This window comes from Colletes gigas, unplaced genomic scaffold (assembly GCF_013123115.1).
Source record: "Colletes gigas isolate AHSC1104 unplaced genomic scaffold, ASM1312311v1 Colletes_gigas_Sc00009, whole genome shotgun sequence".
Taxonomy (NCBI): Eukaryota; Metazoa; Arthropoda; class Insecta; order Hymenoptera; family Colletidae; genus Colletes; species Colletes gigas.
In genome coordinates this window covers 6212922-6238778 of record NW_025106638.1, presented here as the reverse complement: position 1 = coordinate 6238778, position 25857 = coordinate 6212922, and the positions used below count along the sequence as shown (strand labels likewise).

Here is a 25857-nt window from a genome sequence, read left to right as displayed (position 1 = left end):
ACCAAGAAGTGGCATACGCAAAATATTAGTACGATGACACTTCATACGGCAGCGCTGTTTTGCTTATGCGACACAACGTACATCGGACACTTCGATTCATTTTAATAGTAATTCATACAGATATTCATTTTTCCCGTTTAAATATCGTAACTGATACGATCAAACTTTTACAAATTATATGCAGGCATTATTTTATTTGACAGACATTAAATATCCTTTCTCGTAATTGTAACGTTTCCGTTTGTAATATTTCAGATTAGCCTTGTACGTGTATGAGTATTTATTACATGTTGGAGCACAAAAAGCTGCACAGACATTTTTATCAGAGGTAAATCGTTTTGATTCCATTCGTATGCTTAAAAATTGCAAAAATAAATGAGTATATGTTACTATAATCTCACATTACTTTGCTATGTAGATACGATGGGAAAAAAATATCACTCTTGGCGAACCACCTGGATTTTTACACTCTTGGTGGTGGTAAGCATCATTTATTATATTAATTGTATAATATACAAGGAATTTATAATTTCTTTTCTCAATTTTTATGCTAAAACATTCTAAAATATTTCAGTGTGTTCTGGGACCTATATTCTGCAGCACCAGAACGACGGGATTCTTGCGAACACAGCAGCGAAGCAAAAGCTTTCCATGACTATGTTAGTGCATATACACGTATCTATGTTATTGTATACACAAAACATATAAAGTTTTTTATAATTATTCTTTTTGTTACCATTAGGGCTTTGTGAACAGTGGTTATGGAGTCAATGGTATTGCCCATGTAAGTTAAATAATATTAATTAACTAATCGGATTTAGTACTTTGCCTGATATTGATTTCATAGACTTTCAAAATATATCTTGCAACATAATTAACCCTCCATTGACATAATAGGTCGTTTAAGTCCAGGCGAAAATTTCTACAAAAAACCAGGCCTGGACTTAAATGACCCGTTATGTTGTCCGCGTTAGTGAAAATAGGTTATGTAGACGGAGGATTAAATCAGATTTTTACTTAAAATTGCACGTAAAGGCAGAACTAAAATATTACTTCGATTTATTATTATTAGTTATCGTTTTGACTGCTAGATAACAATAAAATTATTGCAGAATGCTGGTCCAGCGCCTTCCCCCATAGGACAAATGCCACCAAACGATGGTATGCCCGGTGGTCCAATGCCTTCTGCATTCTTTCCAGTAAGTTTTTATATATCCTTAGATTAGTAACATTTTTATATCATTTAATTCCTTTCAAATATATAATTTGTACTTACGGAATTAATTAGTAATTAAACAACATTAAGTTTCTTATTTAATATATTGATAAAGCGGATAAACTTTTTTGGGTGGTTTTTAAAGCTGAAAGTACTAATCGATAGGAGTTCGAAAATACCACTTTTAATATTAGTAACAAAAGAGTATGTAGGGTGTTTGATCACCTCTGGGAAAAATTTTAATGGGAGATTCTAGAGGCCAAATAAGACAAACATCAAGAATACTAATTTGTTGATTGAGGCTTCGTTAAAAAGTTATTAACGTTTAAAGTTCCGTCTGTAGAAGGGCAATCTGCGAACAACTGCGTACGTGCGATAGTAGTTCTCATCACAGGCAGGGCATACGAGTAGACCTTACATTCAATGTATTTTTGGGGGGCTCTGGAGCTCCATTAGTACGCATTCTTTGAATTTTGAATCATTAAAATCATTCAATCCGTTCAGGAGTTATGATGTTTTAAAGATACGCATGAAATTTCGTGGAACCATTTCTAACCTCACATTACATTTTCGATAAGGAATTTTTTTCTCGAAAATGCGTAGCATTTCGGGAGTATGACTACTTACCAAAAACGATTGTAATTAACCTCCGCAACCGAAAATAATTTTTCCAGAATGATTTGAAATTTTTTAATTCAATTTTTTAATAACTTTTTAACGAAGCCTTAATCAAGAAATTGATATCCTTGATTTTCGTCTTATTTTGGCCTCTAGAATCTCCCATTAAAATTTTTTCCCATGGGTGATCGAACACCCTGTATATATAATTTTCTGTTTGCCGAAAACATCCGCCGAGTTCAATCGTAATCGTGATACTGCAAACACGTGATGTTGGAGGATTAATTAATCTACGCGAACTTTTGAATTCTTTTACCGTTCGTACGAGTTGTAGGGTAATGTAATATCGAAGATTTTTAAATATCTATAGTATGTGTGTGTGTATATGTACATATACATAAAGAGGAGAGCCAGGAAACGAAAGAATGCTTGAAAGAGAAACATATTTAAATGTTTTAAAAACGCGATAAATATATTTTAGTTTTGATTATATATATATGTTCGCAGTAGACTATAATAAGGTCTACAATCTGTTTTTTAGGCTGAATTATAATTTTTATGATCATAAAATTGAAAGAAAAAGGAATGAAGGAATCAAACATGTGATTGTATATAGTATATATCACTAGTACTTACATGTACATACATAAATATGTATAAATATCTGTTATCATTGTTATGCCTAGTTACAATTCTCATTCATTATTACTATACACTTGATTCAAAGCTGGTAATATTTTCTTCGATGTTTTACATATATTCTTCAACAGAAATAATAGAAGTTTAAATAATTAGAAGTTTATTTACATAATAATTGAGACATTTTCTTTAAATCATTATCGACAACAACCTATAATCCACAAAGTCTATAAGCTTAGATTTATATTTCTAAATTAGTTATATTTTCCTTAGTATTTTTTGTGTTGTTAATAAATGTTATTTAATTAATAAAAATCAATATAGAGCTTTAGTATTGATTCGATAATCTACATTATATTTTATGATGAATGGAATTACTCTTTATTTAAGATTTTGATCAGAAACGTAAGATAATATATTCAGATATTCATCATTAATTACTGCAAACATTTTTGCAACAAGAAAATATAACATACATCGCACTCCATTACGTTTGTTTGATAAATGTAAAATGTGCAACATGCAATTGAAATATATTGGTTTTGAAACAAGTGTATGTTTAAATAAGATTCTCATGCCATGCTTGTCTACACTGTATCTATGTACTTATTTTCTCTCTGCTACGTATCTAACACTTGTATGTGCGTCCTGTACCATTTTCACTCTCTGATCTCCTCTCTGCATAAATCGGATCTCAGAAATATACCAAGAAAGATATGTATAGATGTTAGAAAATAGTTTTAGTTCTAATAATTTTGTTCAGTAGGTATCCGAATTGATAGTGTTCTACCTTGCGCTGACTTAATTTTCATGCAAGATCTTTATAATAGTCTTTTGAACCATACTATTTATTCATACATCTTTGCAAAATACGTTTGCTATATTTTTATCTACTTTGATACTTCGATATTTTTATTAATTACATATACAATGAATGTTACTATTTTGAGCTATAAGTTTTATACATGCAAGCATGTACTGATATTCAGAATGATATTCTGATTTTATCTTGAATTATATTTTAGTACCTTACAAATGTGATATTCAGGAACGGATATACTGTTTTTTTTTTTATAAACATTTAAGGTCACATTTTTCAAAGTATCCAATACGTTTAATAGAAAAGCCTGTCCAGACGGTATCTTAGACGGTATTATAAAACAATAAAAGTACAAAATTTTTATTATAAAAATTTCTAGCGTTACCTTTGTTTCTATCGAGAGAAGAATACGTGTACACGTCGAAACCTTTGTAAATTATATTGGTTGTAAACAGTGTCGCTTAAATGAAGTACCGAAAAATTTCGTTTTATCAAAAAACTTATTTATTACGTTATATGAATCGTTCTCGTAATTATAACTTTTAGATTTTTAAGGTGCTGACCAACATAGTATTAACACAATCATACCCAAGCCTTCTAGTCTAGCTGTTGCCTGGATCGCAGTGTTGCTACATGTCTGTCGTTTGCGTTGCTTGTTGCAGAACAACTCGACAATGCGACCATCTCCGCCCACACACCCCTCATCACAGCCATCCCCCCAGCACCCCCAGCCACCCCCGCCCCCACACTCGCAGATGATGTCCACTCAGGTAAGCCTCATTCGACACGTACACTATCACTCATGGAGAATCACTCGTTCCACTTTCATTACACCATATCATTGTGTACCTATGACTGTTTGCTCGAAGTTGCTTCCTTCCTATCAAAGTTACGTCTACTCTACAACTTTCAGCTTGTGATTTTTTGTTTCTAATTTACTGGAATTTTCAAATAGGATTTGTCACAGGGGGCTTCGATAGACACGATAAATAGTAGTTTTTCAAGCACAGAGTATATATTTTTGCAATTCCACGGACACTCTATACACCAGTGACGATTTGAGCGAGAAACAACATGTATCCTACAATGTATTTAGTGTATGTTAACGGTTAAAACCATTGCGTGTAAAGTAGTTTTAACAAGAGTACCAATAGTAGCGTAGCTTCAAAGTTTCAAGGTAAGGTAAGGATATTGTGAAATCCTGTAAAAATGACAATCAATTATCGTTTGTATCGAGATGACTTGTTTTAAGGTAAGACTTGGAATAAATGTACATCGTATTTCGATTCACTTTAACCTGTATTCTACCGAATAATAACCGTTACCGTTTACAATCTTATTTGCGTTTTAACATGATACATCACACATGCATAAGGCGCGATGTGATGATTTTCGGTCGGATGCAAATATCGTACAGTCTAACGTGTGATTAATTGCTTAATGCGATTGCCTGGTGTGCCAGTTTTGTGATGTACAATAGTTGTAATTCGTAATTCTGCATTCTTACTTACACGATAAATCTTCAGCTTATCGTTTACTCAACGCGCGAATTTCTGACTTGTTACAGTTCATGGGCCCACGATACCCACCTGGACCCAGACCTGGAGTACGTATGCCACAAATGGGAAATGACTTCAACGGGGTATGTATAATTATTCTGTTTCTAAAAATCTTTTAATAGTCTAAATCAGATACGATAACATTGGTACTGTTCATTTATTCAAAAATGAGACTGCGTACAAAAAAATGTCACTCTACAATTTTTACTTATTTTTAAGTAAATGTTATAACGTTGGATATGATTTTGGTGCAGTTGTTTACACGCTGTTGTTTTTGTTTAGCCACCGGGACAACCAATGATGCCAAATAGCATGGATCCAACTAGACAAGGTAAGAGCTCACTTATACGCTAGATCTACATTGATTTTTTTTTTTTTTCTGGCATTGACAATAATTGCGAGAGGAGAATGGCATAGACGCATGCATACCAAAAACCACACAGCAATAAATAAATAAGTAATTATTAAAAGTGGATTGGATTGCTGTGATGTGGAGTGGATTGGTTTTTGAATTGTCTAGTTACATGCAGTGGTGTAGTTTTTCAAATCGAGCAACTATAATATACCATACTTTTACATAATTCGATACATAAATATTCCTATTACTTTTTCTTCGTCAGGAACAAAAACATCTAGATCATAAAATTTCGATGTTCACTTGCCCAGAAATTTTGACCGAAACGATAAAGAGCATCGTTGTACATGAGAAAATACTATTAAATTTTTCGTTAATACTTTGCGATTAGAGAATGCTTTGCTTTCGGATGTATCATTCAACGTTATTTAAATTTGTTTTTATAAAGCATTGAATATAGTACGAGAAATGGAAATATGTAGTATGTACTAGTATTGTTCTAAATTTCCATGGTTTTTATTGTATTGCGCACAAATAAGCATGTTAATAGAGAATCTAATGTGAATATGAGTACATAGACGTCAGGTTTGCTGAGACTAGTATTTGTATGTAAGATTTGATATGTCAGTATATACCGTAATGAATATATTTTCACAGTTAAAATGTATTTACAACAATATTCACTATGCGACCGCAAAGTAACTAGACCTTACCGCCATCAACCTGACCTTACCTACCTGCCGTACTAATGTGTGCTCTTGTGTTCCTCAGGCGAAGCTGGAGAATTTGTAGGGTGGCAAGGTAGGAAGCAACCCAGCAACCAAATCACACTCACATGACTTAGTCAAGCCTAACTTTTAATTTTTCTCCTGCTCGTTTTAAAATTTTTGTTCTTCACTTTCACAAATAATCGCACTAGCTTTGTTTCTATGTAAAAATACTTGCTCACCCGATCTTGCGTCCAGTATGCCAGTTTGTAATTTAATACATCCAAACGTACGTTCAGCTTCGTTACAAATAATTTACACTTTAACAGTATCCATTTATATTTTCATTTATCTCGCGTGTCGAAGTCGAATATACGAAATTTCGATATAAACGATTAGAACTGTTTAGTAAAAACATAAACATGTATTTATCTCTAATACGTATGTTAAAATATTTTTAATTTTCACTGATAGTATGTGGCTCACAAGATTCATCAACCTTAGCTAAATGCATTTTCAGTCGACTTTACTCTTATATGTTTTCAGTTATGTCGACCATCGTATAAACATTCGTATCTTATTACGTAAAACAATGTTTGTCGGAATCTAATCGTCCCGTGCCTGAACGGATATTATAAATCAAGTTAATTAGTATATTTTTACAGACATGTATCGTTTCAAAAGTAATAAATTACCGATGAACGCGAACATGAAATACATAAAATAATATGAATATATTAATAAAAACGGTTTTGTATAAACATTAAAAAGTTCGATATCGTGACTAGTATTGAATCGTGGCAATTAAACGCACATATTGCTGTGATAGTGTAATTTGTTTTACTCGAATAAGTACCAGCTGAATGGTTGCCTTGTTTGTTACCGTATTTGGCACACATTGCACCGTTTTCTTTCTATTATCGATTTTGGAGCTCAAAGAGTTGTAAAAGTTACTCGGTAGTGCTGTTTTCATCCTTCGCATGAGCTTTTCTACTCCATTCATTACCGTAGATGCAAATACCGGTTTAGCATGACCATCCACTCGCTTTACTACATACCCGACTCCGGCAAAGCATGAATTACGTGTTCTGTGTTTCAAAATGGGGGAAGTTACAATACTTTTTTTTTTTTCTATACTAAACAATTTTAAGACTCACATGATTTGCCGTTAGTCCAGAGATTCACGATTAGCATTTAGCATTAACATGAAATTAGAATAGTATTAATATTTGTATGTTTTGAAACGAATACATCAAAAACTGTTTTTATTGCCAGCTCCTCCAGGCATGAATCCCATGAACCCGAGGATGAATCCTCCAAGAGGACCTGGAATGGGTCCGATGGGACCAGGAAGTTACGGGCCTGGAATAAGAGGACCACCTCCTAACAGTAGTTTAGGACCAGGAGGCCCCGGAGGTCCTGGAATGCCACCAATGAGTATGGCTGGACCAGCTGGTAGACAACAGTGGCAACCTAACACGTCCACGGTATGCATGCGATTATTAATTTAGAGCCTGCTTGTTTTACTTTGTCTCGTTAGAATTTTTATACAGGGTGAGGCACGAATTAATCGGACAGTCGAAAGAGGCTGAACAATTTTGGGGGTTAATTCGTGTTTCACCCTGTATGTTTCCTATTTTCCTAATTTTCAATATATTTCTGTTCATTTTTAGCCAATGAATTATTCATCTTCATCACCGGGTAATTATGGAGGACCACCGGGATCAACAGGTCCTCCAGGCCCAGGTACACCAATTATGCCCAGTCCACAAGATAGTAGTAATAGTGGTGGCGAAAATATGTATACCATGATGAAACCTGTACCTGGAGGAAATATGCCTGGTGTAAGTACGTCTTATCCTTATTACCTTTCAATCGTACTCGTTACTTTAACCCCTTGGCATACAACGATGTCTGAGAGACGTCATTCGCGTTTGTTTCTTGCGTCATTGTGAACAGTGGCGTTTCCAAGACGTCGAGAACTTTTCCTGCGAACGCTGACCATTAAATTATTAAACCCCGTCCAATCGTGACTCATACTTCTTAGCTTACAATGACGTCTCAGAGACATGATAAGTTTACCGGGTCAAACCTTGGTGTCGCTTTTGGCACGCACAGTTGGAAATTAAATCGTAAAACAAGGGGTTAAAATATTCAAGACACCCCTCTTCTCCCCTTACAGAATCCTATAAGAAACGAAATATCCGAACGAAGTAAAAAATTAGAAAGTAAGAAAGTTTTGCTTTCTAATGTTACTTAATTATTATCTATTGATATATTTTTTCTGCATGTGAAGGGGTCAATACGATATAATACGTTAAAAAAAGTTTTAAGTTTCTGTTGTTTAATTTAACAATGTACTTTTACAATATTATTTATGTAATAATACATTTGATTGTATCAGGACTTTCCAATGAGTGGCGGGCCAGAGGGTGGTCCAATGGGTCCGATGGGACCGAACACAATGGGTCCTGTTTTGAATGGTGACGGTCTTGATGGAATGAAAAACAGTCCAGCTAACGGTGGCCCCGGAACACCACGGGAAGACAGTGGAAGTGGAATGGGTGACTATAATCTGGGTGGTTTTGGAGGTCCAGGAGAAAATGTAAGTATTAGTAGGTTCTGTAACAATCCCTATAATAGTTACTCGACGTGTTAGTATGGACTTATATGTAATGATTATTTCAATAATACGTCATTTTTATTGTGACTTTGTATGTTTATATTATTTTTAAAAATGTTCGAGTTCCACGGTTCGATTTTAATATTCTTAAGGGGTTACGTCACGTTAACGGCGACAAAACAAGAGGGTATTTGACGAATTCTTTATAATACTATATGCTCGATCGAAATGAATTGTTTACTATGAATAAAACATATAATAAGCTTCAGAATGAAATTTTTTATACGTATATTAGATGCGAGCAAACAAAATGGTGTTTATTCCATCCGCGGTGTGCGTGATGTGTGTAGTTACCCTGGGCGTCACTGATTTCGACTCGAACAAGTGTTTGAAGATTCAAACTCGAGTAATATTATTATTTTTAAATGTAGTCTCTATTGTATGACATACGAAATTCTTAAAATCAGCAACATTTTAAACACGATGGCTTTCAAAAGAAATACAGGTTATATTTAGGATATCAATGGAAAAAACATCGTACGTCATACGATAAGCAACGTCGTTAAGAATATCGGTGCTAATTGCGTCAGAATCGGAGTAATGGTATTTGAGTTAATACTGACACTAACACGAAAAGCATGATTTTGAGAAAAATGCGTTTGACGTTTAGCCCGATGCATCGATCTTTGCATACCGACTCATTTTAAGTGTCGTTTATGTTATTACTATGATTTTTTTTTTTTCTTTTCTTTTTTTATTTACGTCGCAAAGGTGCCGCAACCCCTTAATTAACAGTCACTGTATTATTTACTATTTCACGATTCACATTTAATATTTTAATCCTATTCTCAAACAAATTAATTTGCTTAGGTAGTTTAGAGACGAAGCTTCTATATTGTGGTTTGAAATTTCATTAAAAATCTTTGTATCATAAAACGTGAGTCTTAATTTTTCGCAATTTGTAGAAGAATCGGAAAAACATACAAGTCCATTACATACTTAATCTTTCTTCTAATTATTCAGCAATTAACAGATCAGGTGCTTTCGTCAATGCGACAATTACTTATTTATTCCATCAAAAGAATTTGGGTGTTATTACATTTAGAGGGCTAATCCTCAGGCTTTCTCAAACAAACCTGGTTAATAATGCTTATTTTAAAGTATCAATATTTTATAAAAACTCGAAATGCCCTATTTAATCATATATAGGCTTCCTGGGAAATTTAATTTAGATTATTTACTTGCATCTAATATCGTTATAACTGTTTGGCTCAAATTGTGTCTAACTATTATCATACTAACAGTATGGCTAATGATCCAGATATAAAGTGGGCATACAAATCGCAAGACATTGAAAACACTCTGTATGAAAATATGCATGATCGTATACTGGTATTTTGTTTAAAGTTGCTGTTTATTGGTTTATGTAGTGTTCTGCTTATTCGTGTGCTAAGCCAATAATAGAAACTGAACAAAAACTAAAACATTAGTACTTTGTAGCTGTTGATGATACTTCTGTAACCATTAAGTTGATATCTTCAGAAACAATAACGTTCTTTGTGCAACATTTTCAATCGTCTACTCTTACAAAATGTCTTGAGTCTTTTGTACCCACTTTGTATGTAAAATAAAAAGTATGGAGCAACTTTCATATGATTATATGCAAGAAATTCCATAAGGTGTACCGTATATAACAATGAAGGGATTTTCGGATCAAGATGAATTTGTATGTTATATGAACATTGATTATAAATTTACTGCATTAGCTTATAAACAATCTTCAGCAAAACTAAACTCTCTGAAAGAGGAGTTTGGAACGTCTAAAGTATTTGATTCATTGCTTATTGACATTTTTTTGTCAAAATAGTATCAATTTCAATCTAAGAAATCTAAACAAAAATTTAATAGGGATACATTAACACGTTCTCTACCACGCGTTACATTTATCTGTGACAGTGGCAATTGTCTACTTTTTATTTGCATAAACAAATGAAGACTGGATTGTTGAGTCATGGAATATCGTACTGAAATTGTTTTGTTGGATTATTTATTATATTTGTCGGGATTAGTATTGTACGTGAAATTTTAATGGGTAACAATGGACGGTAGTATCTAAAAGGTTAGAAACGTTGGTCATCAGTGACCGTGTTAGTTTATATATAATTAGAAGCACACCCTAAACCGAATAAGATTACTAGAAATATAATTTGAACCAAACTGATGGTAGGGAATGTGTTAAGACTATTTCATCGTTCAATTCTCGGCAGTAAAGATTCCTGAAAATATCGAAGCGCATTGTGTGTCGTGACGTTACACTGCGTATGCGTAGAAGCTGCACGAACTGTATAAAAAGGCAGGATGCAGCGAAGTTCAAGTTCATTCCATGGTTGCACAAATCGATAACGTAACGATCGTGCCAAATGAACGGAACCGTCACGTCTTTGACCGATTAATCTCTTCTTTGTTCGACGTACGATATGCTTTAAGGGACGCCCTGTATAATAATAGCATAATAATACATATATAATCGATTTCTTTAACGAGCGCGCACAAACGGTATTCCTTTTTACTTTTACGTTGTTATTTCGGATTGTGAGTAGGATTCTGAATCGAAAGAGTAATCAGTAATCTCGCACGTGCGCCTTCTGTATTCCCGACAGTTTTTTTAAAAAGTCAAGTCGCCTTGGATCCAGCCCCGAGTTCGTAGATGCCGTATTTTTCCCGGTTAATCACGCAATGTGGAAAAGGATCATACACAAACGCTGAGTTTTATATGCACGTACGATCGACACGTGGTACATGCGCGGTTCGTAACGTTTCGTCAAATGGCTCAAGCACGATTCTCGCTCGTAGCAAGATAAAAAAAAAAATGAAAAGCAAAACACACACAAAAAAAAGGAAAAAAAATATACAAAAAAAAATGAACGTTCGGGACAACGTATCCTGACGTGCGTTCGTTAATTAATCGCTCGTAATCGATTAGGTTAGCATTTAAGCGCTCATTACGCTGTTATTACGAAACTATGATACTCGATCATCATTACTACATGCGCGCGCGCAATATACACTATATAAATTTTAAAAGTATATATATATAAATATATATATATGTTGTGTATATATATGCTTTGCTAAATACTCACAAGGTTGCAGACTAGGATTTTATTATTCTTCTTTTTTTTTCTTTGTTTTTTTTTTGTTTTTGTTTTTTAATACGATTACTTCTATACACTTTTATTATCGACAGTACGATGTCTTTTTTATCGACTCGTGTCAACGCCAACAACGTTTATTATTTATATTTATTTGATCATTAGCTTGTAAGCAAAGGTGCCTGAAAAACACGAACTACTGTGATTATCAATCGCATAATTGTTAATCAATTTCTAATTCTCTTTCCATTCTCTCGTTTGTCTCTTTATTTTTATCATTTTTTTTTTTGTTTCATTCCCGTTTGTTTTACCCTGTTTCATTTTCTTAATTGCACCGCTGGCTTTTTGCCAGCTAGCAACCGTGGCTTATTTTTCATCCCATTATAGAGTTAGGCCTCCGAGCGGTATTAGATTAGAAAAATGGTACGCTATAAGTTCACGGCAGGTAAGACGCGCGAACGAAGTTTCAATCGCGCGACGAAAGGAATCCTACGAAGCATTTTGTGTTCAACTGACTCTTTTTTTTCTACTAAACGTTCCTTTTCATGTCATTCGCGAACACGTCCACTGAGTCTCGTCTAATAGCTCGAATTAAAAATTTCCTTCGTTTTATACATAATTTATAAAGCTCTGTAATGAGGTGATTAAATTAGCCGAACTCAGACCGAGTCCCTCCACTGTTTGCTCACAAATTCACTATCGATAGTAGCAAGTTTGTGCACCATCATATTCGCAGCCATTGACATCGCAATATCTCGCGTGTACGTTTGGTTCTAATGACCTGTAATTAACACGTGCAACCGTTTCTGCTAGTGCCTTGTTAGAAAAGAAAAAAAAAGAAATGCAGGTACCGTCATGCATTAACGCAGAATGCTGATATCTTCGTGAATTGAAGCCTACGACACCGTGTAAATCCAGTGACACGATTAGTCTCAACGAACACTTCCGAACCTAACCTAAAAAGAACCGACGTTTCCCGATCGAACTCGACTGAATTACATGGGTACACATTTTATTCGGTGAAACAATTCATGATTAAAAATCGTAACCGTGAGATTTTCTAATTTGCAAGAATGTTTGACAAAACGGATGTACAACAAATTGCTAACAATAGTCGCGTATCGGGAATCACGAATACATTTAAACCCGAAGTACTTATTTCGCAAGCAAGTTCCTATTAAAATTCAGTTTAACTGGAAAAAAAATCTTCATAGTGCAAGTTCCTTTGTTTCTTTAGTTCGTTACCGCTTCCGACCGTTTCTCCGTTAAAAGAAGCATACGTTTCTTTAAAACGAACATCGATCATCGAACGATACGTTACACCAATACCGCCGAGTATTGCGAAGCGAATGGTACTGCGATTAACTTAATAAAAAGTACTTGGAAAAAAATATATATATCTATATATATATAAAGGAAGTGTTATATATATAACGTGCATATGGCAACAGACGCTATATATATAACGGTAATTATTTTTATATGGAATAAGAGTCGTAGACGGTGTAAGTACTGAACCTAAACGAATGAGTGTGACAAAAGCAAAGAGTAAAGAAAATGAATACGGGCCGATAATGGAGAAGTATCGTGCGAACCTCCCGGAATCCATCCGTCCGTAATGGTTATAGGTCAGTACCGGACTATACTGTGCTGCTGTTAGTTGTGTTTAAATTAATTAAAAATATTAAAACTATCGATCCAATAAACAAATATACATATATATGTATACGTATTGTGATTGCGTATACATATATATGTATATATGTGAAACGATATAGAACAGGAAAGAACGAGAGAGCGAGAGAGAGGGAGGGAGAGGGAGCGCCAATCGCGAGTGCATGCTCTGAGAGCACCGGCAAGATCGATGAGACAAGTCTCGAGAACGAACAAAGTCGGACTATCCATGTGTTCTTTTGCGTCTTCTCGAGAAGGATTAATTTCGGTACTATGTGCCACGTCTGATTGCCACGCTCTTTTATCTTTAGTTTACGTACGTTTCTTTCCCCATTATAACATATTACAAGTACACTTTTATATTTATGGTAACTATTACTTTGATAAGAGTTTTGTGAAAACGATTAAGGGCAGCGACACGAAATATCTGATAGAGTAATAATAAGAGAGTTATGTGCGCAATTCGCGATTCTTCGTGCCTACGGTTTAGTCACTTAAAAACTTTCGACGGTTCAAGGACACATTTATAATATATATATATATGTATATGTATATGTATATTATACATGAGAATGCGCGGTAAACTAGTCGGACGATATATATTATGTTCTGCCACTTCTTTTGCCGAATTCATTGCGCAAAGAGTATAAACACAGACTTTACCTTTGATGAAGACTGTTAGTTTTCGATTATTTGTAATACACCGTTGTAGAGAAGTGAATGCTTGCCGTTGTTCTGGAGTATTCACCGTGCCAATAAGTGCGTATACTTTTAATTGGGGAAAAGGAAGCACACACGCATCACACCCACGCATACACACACATACACACAGACACACATATATATATATATATATATATATATATATATATACGAGAGAGAGAGAGTGAGAGAGACAGTTAAGCCTCCGCTTGTACCAACTTAACGAATCAATAATCGGTGCGAGATGTCGACACGATGTCGTTTCGAAGTAAAGAAACTACACTATATATATAAACATACATATATATATATATAATGGGATTTATGTAACTTCTCTCAGAGTACGGAGGAGAAACGTTCATCGCGTGGAAAAGAAAAAGAAAAAATGATTTCGCGATATTGCGCGCTATCGGGGTTTGAAGTACGAACGAAGAGAAGGAATTGTTAACAATTATAAGGAGTAGTAGTTTTTTTGTTGTTGCTTGTAACGCGACTCGTCCGTCGTCGCGTCGTGCGCTGCTGTTCACAAGAGAAGTAATTTCGAAGTATTCCGACAGAGCGAGCTTCGATCGAGTATATTGCGTAAAAAGTGCACCATGGGTACTCTTAAAACGCCGATATTTACTTTTAACCACACAAGCCCCACGTTGTAAGCCACACAAGTGAATGGCGATGAACATTTTACATTATTAATATATGCCTAAGCCAGGGGAGATCGAGACAATAAATGTAAACCTGTTACACTGAGAATACTGCGTTTTTCTTTTTTATTTGCTGATCAATCCGCAGGGTGCTGGCTATTAGAACGTTTATATATGACTATCTGTTTCCATGCACTTTGTTTTACGTGGTAATTTGTCTTCCATCCGAGACACACTTCTGGTAATCACATGTCACTTGTGTTTCACATTGCGTCGCACTGTCGATCAGTAATGCTGTCCCTATGTTCGCGCCCCAGTCAAATTTTCTTACAATGGGATTTTAATCTCAAAACACAGTCCGTAGCTATCGTTGTTTTCTTTTATTTTTTTATTCTAATCATAAGCATCAGCGTTTTAACACGATACACCGCAAAATCATATCATACTGTGCAAATCTTTGTTCTAATATCATAAAAAATGAAGCATCACTTCGACTGCTTTTAAGAGGTTATTCTATTCTAGAACGCAATTGTTTAGTGGCTCTTTAGAATTTTGTACAGGAATGTTTAATGCTTTCGAAGTTATGGTAATTCTTTAAATTCAAAGAATTTAGTTTTAATTTTTTTTTTAACGTCCTAAAAAAAAAGTAAAAGGCATCGAATTTGGTAAATCGTAGATGAAGATTGTCTTCAAATGTGTTAGAGAAAAAAATAGATTTTCTTAAAGTTTTAGAATAGAATATCCGTTTGAAGTGAATTTTGTGTGTAATTAAAGTATTTGGTTTAACTTTGCTTGAATAGGGTATACATACGAATTGCCATTAACATCGAAGCACTTGCTTAGAAAACAACTAGTTCGAAGGCTAACACCGGGCATGTCACGAGGAAAATTAGGATATCGTATCAATCGACTCCGATCGCAGCGTGATATATGAACACCGGTACATGTACGTGGTTATACTGTGGAACACAATGTTTGTGATGTACTTAACGGGTCGTAAAACAGTGATTATTTTCAATGCTTTGATGGTCACTTTCGGTGTTCGTTCGAAAGATAGTATTTATAGAGACACGAAAGAAAAGAAGCAGTGAAATCTGATAGCTGTATATAGTACTAGCCTGTACTGACCTGTAGCACATGGATGCGTGAGCGCAAAGCGATTGGTGGATTGCGAGATCGTATCGAGACACGATTTAAACGAAAAAGTATTTAAATCTGCAAAGAGGGAAAAAAAATATTTTTAAAAATAATTACCCATGAGGGATGACACGTCGAGTTTCTCTGTTTACAATTTTTTCTTAACTCATAATAATATTTTCTGATTGCCGTTCGCTCGGTGAGGTGTGCGTGAGTGGGGGGCAGGCGGCGCACACGGTATGCGCAAGAAATTTTCGTCTATTATTATTATTATTATGTATTTATTTCTGTATTTTATTTTATTTATTCATTTATTTATATTTATTTTTTTCGTATTAATTCTTTTTTTGCTCGATACGGGCTTCATTTTTTTACGTAACGTCCATGTGTTGTGGGTCAGAGCGCCCTGGAAATGTGGAACCACACTTCTCTTTACACGCGGTTCCCAAATCAAACCGTTTCTCTCTTCCTAGTTCTTTCATATCCTCTCTTTAAGTTTTGTGTTTCACGAGCCCAGCCCCTTCACGACGCACCGTCACCGCGCTGCGCTAATTAGTTTACGCCAGCATGCACGGAATAAAATTTGAAAATGAAACATTACCAAGATATCTGAGCTTCTTTTTAGATTACCGATTGAAGGTTGAACTAAAATACTGCCGAAAAGTGGTATGTTTTAGTGCCAAAAAAATGGTAATGCATTGTTTCGAATAACGTTGTGATGGAAATATTTTCAAAGTCGGATTAATGTGCATCTTATTCGGTCGCGAAGAACGACCGAGATGTATTGTTGTTATTATTGAAGTATTGCGGCGCGGGGACGGTGCCGTTCCCAACTCGACGTTGGGAATCTGGAACGCCCAACGTTGAAATTGTCAAATGCCGTAGTTGCCTCGAAGCTTCTGACTCTTACGTTCCAATTCTGACGGTTCCAAACATTCAAACATATTTACATATTTAGACGATCGTCGTGTGCATACGCAAACTTTTAATTTATTCTTTAATCCTTTGTACTCTGAGCAATGTCCGTAAATCTAGCGTTAATTCAATTTCTGGTATCATAAACAATGTGCAAGGGGTTAAAGTGAATAATTTAATATTTTTCTTTTTTTACACGATACGTCTGGAATATTTTCTTTTACGAATGATGATTTTCTTGTACAATCTTCTTGTCAATTACACACCGAGTACTTTTCATTTAATCTAATTATGTCGTGTCGAGGCGGGGTTGAAAGTCAACGAGTAGACGTTTATCGTTTTGTCCAGTAACTAGAATATAATATTATATCTACAATATTCACGGTATTGTAGAAAATTGAAATAAAGCTCGACACCTTATTCATGCACTTTAATAAAAAATAAATTAATACTTAGAAATCATCGTACTTGAAACCGAGGGAAGTGGAATTACGGAACCAGATACTTCGACAGCTTCCCACGCTGCGACAATACCAAATTGGGAGTCTCACACTCTCCACGTCGAGTCAGGATGGCGCTGGTCTCGCATTGTAATATGCTTCGAAATATCTCGGTACTGCGAAACGGTCAGATCGATATTTAAATTTGCTTTTTTTTTCGGGATATTTTGGTCTCAACGTTGTTCGAATTCGTGCAGTACCATTTACGGGACATATTCAAACACCGAAATGGTATTAAAAGAATGCAACTTCATTGAAACTTTACGAATACCAAGTATACTGAAAGATCTCTTTAATGCTAAATTTTTTTCCGTGTGTCAGTGTTTTCTCGCCCGAGTGTCAACTCGGGGCCAGCGAACTGCGATTAAATTTCCTCGGCCACGCGCGAATATCTTTCCCTTTAGCACCATCGTCGGTACTGGGTTCGACTTAACGGTCGAAGTTGGACAGCTGCATGAAAATCGAGATTTAAGATGCTTATCCAACGTAGACGTTTATATTTATACCGAGGTTGGAAGTTCGTTTTGTATTGTGCCGAACTTAGAAAAGGACAGCAAAAGAGAAGGAGCGATAAGGCGAGGAAAAGAAATATATCGGTGAGGCAACGCTAATGCATCGACGAAACTTTCTTATTTTTGGTTCTTTTTTAATGAAACTTTTAGTATGATAATCGTGAGATTTTTCTGATTAAAACGAAACCAAACACGCTATAATACAAATTGTATTTACAATCTACTCCCGTATAACGCGGTACGGATATATTAGAATGAAATCGTGTTGCAGAAGTGCTGCGTTGTATTAAATATACTCGGGTCAACGGGACGAGTCAGTGAAGAAAAACAAAGTGCTCGATGTGGTCGTGGGCTGTCAAAGAACACTCGGGAGTCACATTTAGGAACGTTTGTTTACGTTTGCTGACACGTTGGCCCGAGTATACTGTTTACATTTTACTTACAATTAATAAAATTCTATCGTGTTTGACGTGTATTTTAACCAGGAAAGATTCGCAAATACGTTGGCAAAAGTTTCGTTAAAAAAAAACCTTAATAAAAAAGTCTTATTGGTGGATTAGTCTTGCTCCACCGATATCTAAAGTCGGATCAGGTTTCATTGCCCGTCACGCGTCAAGGGGAATCCCTCTACGTGGCGATGACTAACGGACAGTAACGGTTGCTCGAATAAGCTTTTCGGAACCTTGTTTCGCGTTGCAGTAGATGAAAAGATAAAATAAGATGGCATTACCACCGCGGATCTTTTCTTGCAGTTATCCAACTTTTGCCGTATTATAATTCTCCCGGGGCAGAAAAATATTAGCTGGACAAGCTCGTTTCCCCGATTGTGAATCACCATAAACAGCCACCCCCCCGTCCCACTTTAACGCCGTCTAGTTTACTTCTCTGTTTGAGAGACAGAGAGCGCTTGCTTGCGGGTTCGCGCTTTCTGCCCTTCGAGTAACAACGGTAGGACAGAGCGAGGAGACGAAAAATGGAGGAGTGGCGGGATAGCTAAATACGATATATGGCTCGAACGTCGCGAGGAAATTTTCTCAGCTCGCTGGTGAAACGCTGAAAGCAGAACAAATAAAAAAAAAAATTTTTTTAAGAAAATGGGCAAGGTATCGCCTGATGGTGGACTTGCCTAACCTTTTACGTGTAACCGGCCTGGTGTTGGTTGATTCGCAGGATCAGACCGAGTCAGCGGCCATACTCAAGATCAAGGAGAGCATGCAAGAAGAGGCGAAGAGGTTTGAAAAGGACTCAGATCACCCCGATTATTTCATACAATAACTCTTCACGAGTCGTTGGGCTCCGAGACCAAACTAACGTTCTAACAAAACGAATCGCAAATCGATCCCCTCTCTTCCTTTTGTCCAGTACTCCTCTCACTGTACTTGTGCTCCACGATTGCATCCCGCCCTTCTCTCCTCTCCCTCTACTTCGAGCCGAGGTGTCGAAAAGAACGTGCGAAAATAAACAAAAAAATAAAAAAGATAAAAATTACAAAAAAAAAAAAGTATATATATATAGAGAGAGAGAGAGTCGAGCTCCGTGAGAAAAGTGTACAAGAGATATAGAGGTCGGAGAAGAGTTTTTTCTTCCTCTGCGAAGTGAGGGGGCCCTCGTCCATGAATTTTCGTCCTCTTTGGATTCGGAAAGGACATACCAGTAAAGTAAGAGTTATAAATATTTGAGAGCACTGTTTCATGCAATCTTTTCGCGTTGACGTACATTCTTACAGATGACTGTATATAAATACAATCATCGGAAATCATCGTCGATCGATGACCTTTGTTCACGAGTGGCGACGTATCGGCCTCGAGACGCTTCGAATCGCTTTCGAACGTTGGCTTCGACGTTCGGACGAGGTCTCAAAACTGTCCGGGCAGAGCTTGGCAGATTTTGAAAGCACGTTCAAGATCGGTGAACGTTCGGAACGATTCGAAGCCGCGCACGATTAAAGCTGCTTTAAACGAAAAATCGACCGCCCGTCGTCGCCATTTGTAAGTCACGCGAGCGAACCCGTTTCGACGTCGTTTTTTTTTTTACCATTGAACGGTAATCGTCTCTTAGCTATCCCCACTCCTTCGTCTCCTACTCTCTTAGGGATCCCGATTTTGTTTCCTAAATAAGTAAGTGCTTCCTTATTGGCTCTAAGTTGAAAGAAAACACTATATTTTTTGTACAGTTCGAGGAACGTTGTTTCAGCAGTAACGTGTGTAATGTTTTTATACGAGAGTAGTAGTCGTTCCCCCCTCCTCCCTTCGACTTGGTTTGAATGGTATCGATTCTAATGCACGTTTCGTGGAGTATGGAGCGACTGATCGCGACGTTTCATCGGTTTCCTCGATCGTCGATGCGTACGGCGGAAGGGTGATTTCCAACGTATCGAATTCCAAAACAGACCTAACTGTGATAAGACGAATCTAACGCGAAAGAATCAATGAAAATTTGTTCTTTTTTTTTTTTTTTTTTTCCTTGGTACAGCGAACTTAGTTGAGCTTTAGAACATCGACGAACAACATTCAGTCTTGGTAAAGCGTACACTCGGAAGGGACACCGTTACCGTTTACATTCTTAGAAGCAAATAAACGTTTCTGTTGCGTAAAAGTATTCGGTGTACGATTTCGGTTGTGGACTCACTGTAACAATGAACTCCAAACGTCGACGAAACGAGATTTTCGTTTCCGTCGAAACGGTCGAAACGTTTCGCGGAATATTCTCGACGCGAGATCGATCGATACCGGGAACCCAGATACGAGAGCGGCTCGAGCTTCTTCTCGAAGCGGAAACCCGTCTCATTTTATTAGAACGCGTTCGATTGTCGCGGACGGTTCGTGAATTATAGAAATATCATCGAAACATTACGTAACCAATGAAATTTTTAAAAAGCCGATAATTGTATAAATAAAGAGATTAAGCTCCGATGGTCTTTAACTTTCATATATTATCAAGGACAGTCTCCTTAACGCGTTCACTGTCCGGTCTCCCAGCGGCGTATCCAATAGCATGGTGATGTGACCCATATACGGGTCATAGACAGTGAACGTGTTGAAAGAAGAAAACATTAAAATTTTATTAACAACTTTTCAAAGAAAAACAACCGACAGGTAAAGTTGCTCCAGCATAACTCGAGAGACTGTCCACGACGATGTGTGTGAAGGTCAAAGTCATCGGAATTTAATTCCTTTATATAATTATCAGGAGCCCCCGGTAATCTCTGATCGAAACAGAATTCTTTCCAGCATTACGTAACGTAGAAAGCGCTCTTTCCTCGTACGCCGAGCAATCGATCGATCTTGCGCAAAGATTGTACGTCAGCGCAGCGATTCGCGAGCATCGGTGGTGTGGGTGTAACACCTGAAACGCTCGTATCGTTATTCGTGGCATCGTTCTACGATCAATCAATGCCGGTTATTCCTTCCGAGAAAAAGCGTCAATATCTTCCACGAAGTTGTAATCCGTTGACCCAAGAGAGAGAAAGAGAGAGAGAGAGAGAGAGAGAGAGTGTGTGTGAGTGAGTGCAAACGTTTTCGTCGTGTTTCTTTCCGTTAATAAGTACGTATAAATGCAATTTTAAAGGGATCCCGATAGATGCCGGTAGGATCGGTCAACGGAATTATCGATATTATCGCGTGCGAGATAAAAACGAGTTCTTAATTTATTTACGAGAGGGAACAAGAAACACACACGGGGTGTGCGCGTAAGTACATGGACAGACCTTATGCGCGTGCGCGCACGGTGCATGAGAAACCACCAACCGAAACATCCTCCCCGACGATGAATAGAAAAGTAATCGAACGTTAAAACGCCGTGGCGATAGGATCGATCGACCAAACGTGGTCCACGTCAATATGCAGTCGTGTTTACGGAGGACATTGAAGGGCATTGTTAACGCGGTCAAAGCGTTGCGATCTCTACCAAATCGTTCCGCATCGAGGATCGATATTTACTTAACCCGAGAAGCGCACAGTATTGAAAGGCTGCGACAACGCGTGTGTTGTTCTCCGAACGGGGATTGAGAATGTTTGAAAAATAATTGTTTCACGCTGTTGTAATATCGATTTCTGCCGAAACGATTACGAACAACCGAAATAACGTTGTAACTGCTGTTGGGAAACTATCGGATTATATACGGTTCTATACTCGGGCCGACGAGACGAGCCAGCAGACGTAAACAAACCGTCGTCCCTGAATGTACTCGTAAGTCACACGGATATGGCACGAACGCATTGTTTTTTCTTCGCTGACTCGTCCCCGTCGACTCGAGCACAGTGTGTTCAAGAAGGATGGCGAGTAGAAGCGTGAAATTGTCCGAAGATATTTTGAATCGTGTGCTGGCGGAACGGAACTCTATTATGCAATTGGATACTGCAGTTCAATAACCGTGGTACGAACCGTAGCCTATATAATACGAAAATAGAACCGTTGTTCCAACAACAATTGTAACACCGTCTCGATTCTTCGTGACTGTTTCGAGAACGAGAATCGATACTGTAACAGTTTTCAATCCCTGTTTTCCAAGTCGGTACGCAGCGACGTCGTTTATATTCGGTTAGCTCGCGCGGTTATACGCGAGAATTACTCGGGCCAGCTGTGTCCGAGGAACAAAAGGGAACCAAACGAAACGGTTCCCGTCACGTTGTATCTCTAGGATTTAATCCGGCCAGTGTGCATCGATAGTGTTACACATAGACGAATTTTCTATTCGAGACGATCGTTGGTCGTCGATCGCGGATGGGCGAATTTACAACGCGTAACTGCCAGTGTTCGATGGAATTTTATTTTATAGCTTTTTTGTTTTTCTCTCTCTCTTTAACTTAGTGTTATGTGAGTCGTTACGTTCACGTTTATTCGTCGAGTTGCTCGAAACTTCTGTAATCCGAACGAATGTATTCGATATAACCTAACCCGGATTTATAAAACTTCAACGTAAGATATAATATTTAGAAACTTTAACTCGGAGATACCTCTTGCATGATGTTCTACGGGCGAACGATATTAGTAAAATTTACGTTTGAAATCACTGATATTATTGGGCTTGTAGAGTATCGTGGAAGATCGTCCTTGTAATCCATTTTTTCCAACGGAAGCGTCAGGCTGGCGTCCTGTTGGTCGTACGAGCACCAGCTTCAGGGACTTTATACCGGTATTATTATAGCGAAGTTGTATCTAAACCGATATAATATCTTTAAAAGTACAGTTACATATTTTACGTACAAATTATGTACGTATAGACGAAGGCATATATAATTCCCAACGTTTCTTTATTAATTGTCGTGAAAACTGCGATTCCCTAACCTAAAATTTTACATTTAGCATCCGTTCCCTCCGAATTTAAATCTTGCAATTAGTATTATATCGGTTTCGGTACGAGAGACTCCCAGTAAGTATAATAATGAAAATAATACCGGGTTTTGACGTCAACTTGAAGGGAATCTTGTAAATTACAACGTAACCTAAAAACCAGCAAATATATCGATATTTCTGAATTTTCGTTTCTATAAAAATTAGGAAGGCAGAGCCGAGTGATACCGGTATTTTCCATTTCGGTATGAGTCCCTGGCAATGTTGTGTATTTTACGCGGGACGAACGTGAACGTAACCAAAGAAGAACAGGGTGAAACAGGATCGTGACCTGTGTCGGTTCGAAATTCGATCCCATGGAATTACGTAGCGCGATCCGTGATTCGTTCAAGCTCGTAACGGAAATTCGACAACCTGTAATTTTTTTTTACGTTCGCTGTTTACTTCCTGGTCGTGCCTCGAATCCGGGAACGGGCAGCGTGTACATGCACACGTGTATACTATTTCGGCGTATTATGTAAATGTGTAAGTTGTACAAACTGTCGAGTGCAATTCTGATTAGATAACCTATACTACGTTGGAATGCGGCGTTCCCGGTTACTCGCGGGACATTGAGAGATATCGATCTTCATTTCAATAACAAAGTGTTTTTGATTTCGGGCGGACGATTAGAATTTCATTATTTTTCAGTTCCAACTTTGTCGTTATATCCGTTCGTTTAATTTACGTTTGGACGTACCCGAATTCGAAGGCATTTTTTTTGTTGTTCGGTGCACGTTCGAATCTCGATAGTTTCGGAAACGGTCCGCGCCTACTTTTTAATGTATATTTAACCTTCTGCCAAGCGCAAGGATCCGGGCGACGTAGCCCGCAAGATAATTCGCGCGTTCTTTTCAGTTTTCTGTTTCGTTCGTTTGTTCCGATCGTATTTATTCGGGCGATTGTATTACGCGACGAACGAAACGGTGAAATATTTTGTACGTGGTACGCTCTCGAGAGACAACTGTTTCGATGGAAATTTTAACACGATAGATAAAGGGAACGTTGCGTTTAAGGATAGACCAAAAACTTTCGAAGGAAAGCGGTAATAGTATTTACACGATTTTAATCGATCGTCGAGATAACGAGAAAAGAAAAAAAAAGATATTTGTATATTGTTTGGAACGAGAGTTGCTCGTGGTTACAAAAAAAAAAGGAAAAAAAAAGGAAAAGAAAATTAATACGGTACCTCGGTACCGATATTGCGCGTTACGATTTCGTAAGATAATTAGGTACTATGAATAAGTAAGGGTGTTAGGTTGGCAGAAAAGATATAGTGGTCGAGAAACAAAAAGGGACGAATCGAATTATTCGAAAGGGTAATTCCACTGCGATCGAACGTGTGTAAATTAAGATCGATCGATAGGCAAAAAATTAGGTACCGAAGGAAATCGATGAGCCGCCATCGCCCTCGCCCCCACCCCTTCAACGAGTGTTTGCATTGAAAAGTAAACGTAATTTCGTTCTGTAATTATTTACTTGTACGATCATTGTAACACTGACACGGGCTGTACATCTTTGCGGCTGACCTCACGTATTCTTTAAATTCACGCATAATTATCGACATAATTATAGATACCTATACGAGTATAGCATTCAAGTAGCAAGTAATAACGATAAAGTAATTAAATAAATGTCATCTATCCTACTAAGCGCCGATACTATTTTCTGTGTTACACCTTCCGCTCTCATTAGCGAAAATTCCTCGGCCGTTTTTCTTACGAAGAAGTTTCACGCCACGGTGCACGCTCTCGAGGACCTAGAAGATACGTACGTAATTCATTGTTGGGTCGTATCGCATTCATGGGTAAGTCGCATGCCTTTTACTCTTATTTTAACCAAACGAATAAAAAACACTTCGCCCAGTTCGTTTAAATGTCAAGTTTGTTTTAACTGGGGCAGACGTAATTCGATCACCTCCGGTTTTATAACCTTCAATGTCGAGTGTCGAAGGGAATAAAAAAATTAAGGGTAGAAAATTTGAAAAAACTATCGCGTAAACAATTTTAAATGGAACTGTACTATCATTTCGAGATTTGTATTCGTATTTTTCTTAACCTCGAGCAAAATAGCTCGTTCTTTGAGAGGTTAAGTCTGCGAAGAATTTGCTCGACTACTCAACACGTAATAACGCAAAAGGAAGTGAAATAACAAAAATTAAAAGCAAAGAACTTGAAAAAATTGTTAAATAAATAATTGTTATCAAACGTTGGTGAGATTCACAACAGTAAAAAGATGATCAAGATATTTTCAAAGTTACCCAAGCTAGTCTTCGGTTGCATAAATATAAAATTTATTGGATCTTTTGGAAATTTCTCTTAGTATGTCGTGCAGAGACGGACAACATTTTTGCCTGAATAAAAAATAAACAATGTTCATTGCTCATTGAACAAAAATATAACTAATCGAATCAAATTTTTCCAATCTCCAACGTCGTAAAATAAATGAAATTCCGCGCAGAGGGGGGTGTATCGAAATTTTCAGGGTTCCCCTATAACGGTAAATTACAATAAAGGTTAATCTTTAACATAAAGGTTAAGTACACGCGACCACCATGTTAGGAAATACGGGTTTACTAGATTACTGTTTAACTTTCTAGACCCCGTACGATATTAGGTCATTCTGACTGTTTCTCGAAACAACGTCGAGGTATATGTATATCGTCTCTTTTACAAGAGGCTCGACTGCACCGCGAATCAATGACCTGCAGCGCTCCCAAGCGGTGAACCTGATACATTCGTTTATCAATGTCGTAA

The 25857-nt window shown here is 37.1% G+C and overlaps 1 protein-coding gene across 6 annotated transcripts in view; it reads left to right on the top strand.

The window, feature by feature from the left end:
* LOC122397513 (single-stranded DNA-binding protein 3) overlaps positions 1-25857 on the top strand; it is a 27456-nt gene extending 1599 nt beyond the window's left edge. Inside the window, exons 2-15 of one of the 6 annotated variants that reach the window (XR_006259113.1) lie at positions 256-328; positions 419-480; positions 575-659; positions 743-784; positions 1113-1199; positions 3956-4063; positions 4861-4935; positions 5135-5183; positions 5979-6008; positions 7190-7401; positions 7588-7758; positions 8319-8519; positions 18941-24908; positions 25701-25857. Coding sequence is in view for 5 of the 6 variants with exons in the window: in XM_043396713.1 (XP_043252648.1) it covers positions 256-328; positions 419-480; positions 575-659; positions 743-784; positions 1113-1199; positions 3956-4063; positions 4861-4935; positions 5135-5183; positions 5979-6008; positions 7190-7401; positions 7588-7758; positions 8319-8519; positions 18941-19045 (1300 nt within the window). In the remaining variant the exon portion in view is untranslated. Of the gene's footprint in view, positions 1-255; positions 329-418; positions 481-574; positions 660-742; positions 785-1112; positions 1200-3955; positions 4064-4860; positions 4936-5134; positions 5190-5978; positions 6009-7189; positions 7402-7587; positions 7759-8318; positions 8520-11197; positions 15133-18940; positions 25153-25700 lie in introns of those variants that run through there. The other 5 variants (XM_043396713.1, XM_043396715.1, XM_043396716.1 and 2 more) reach the window with 5 other exon arrangements.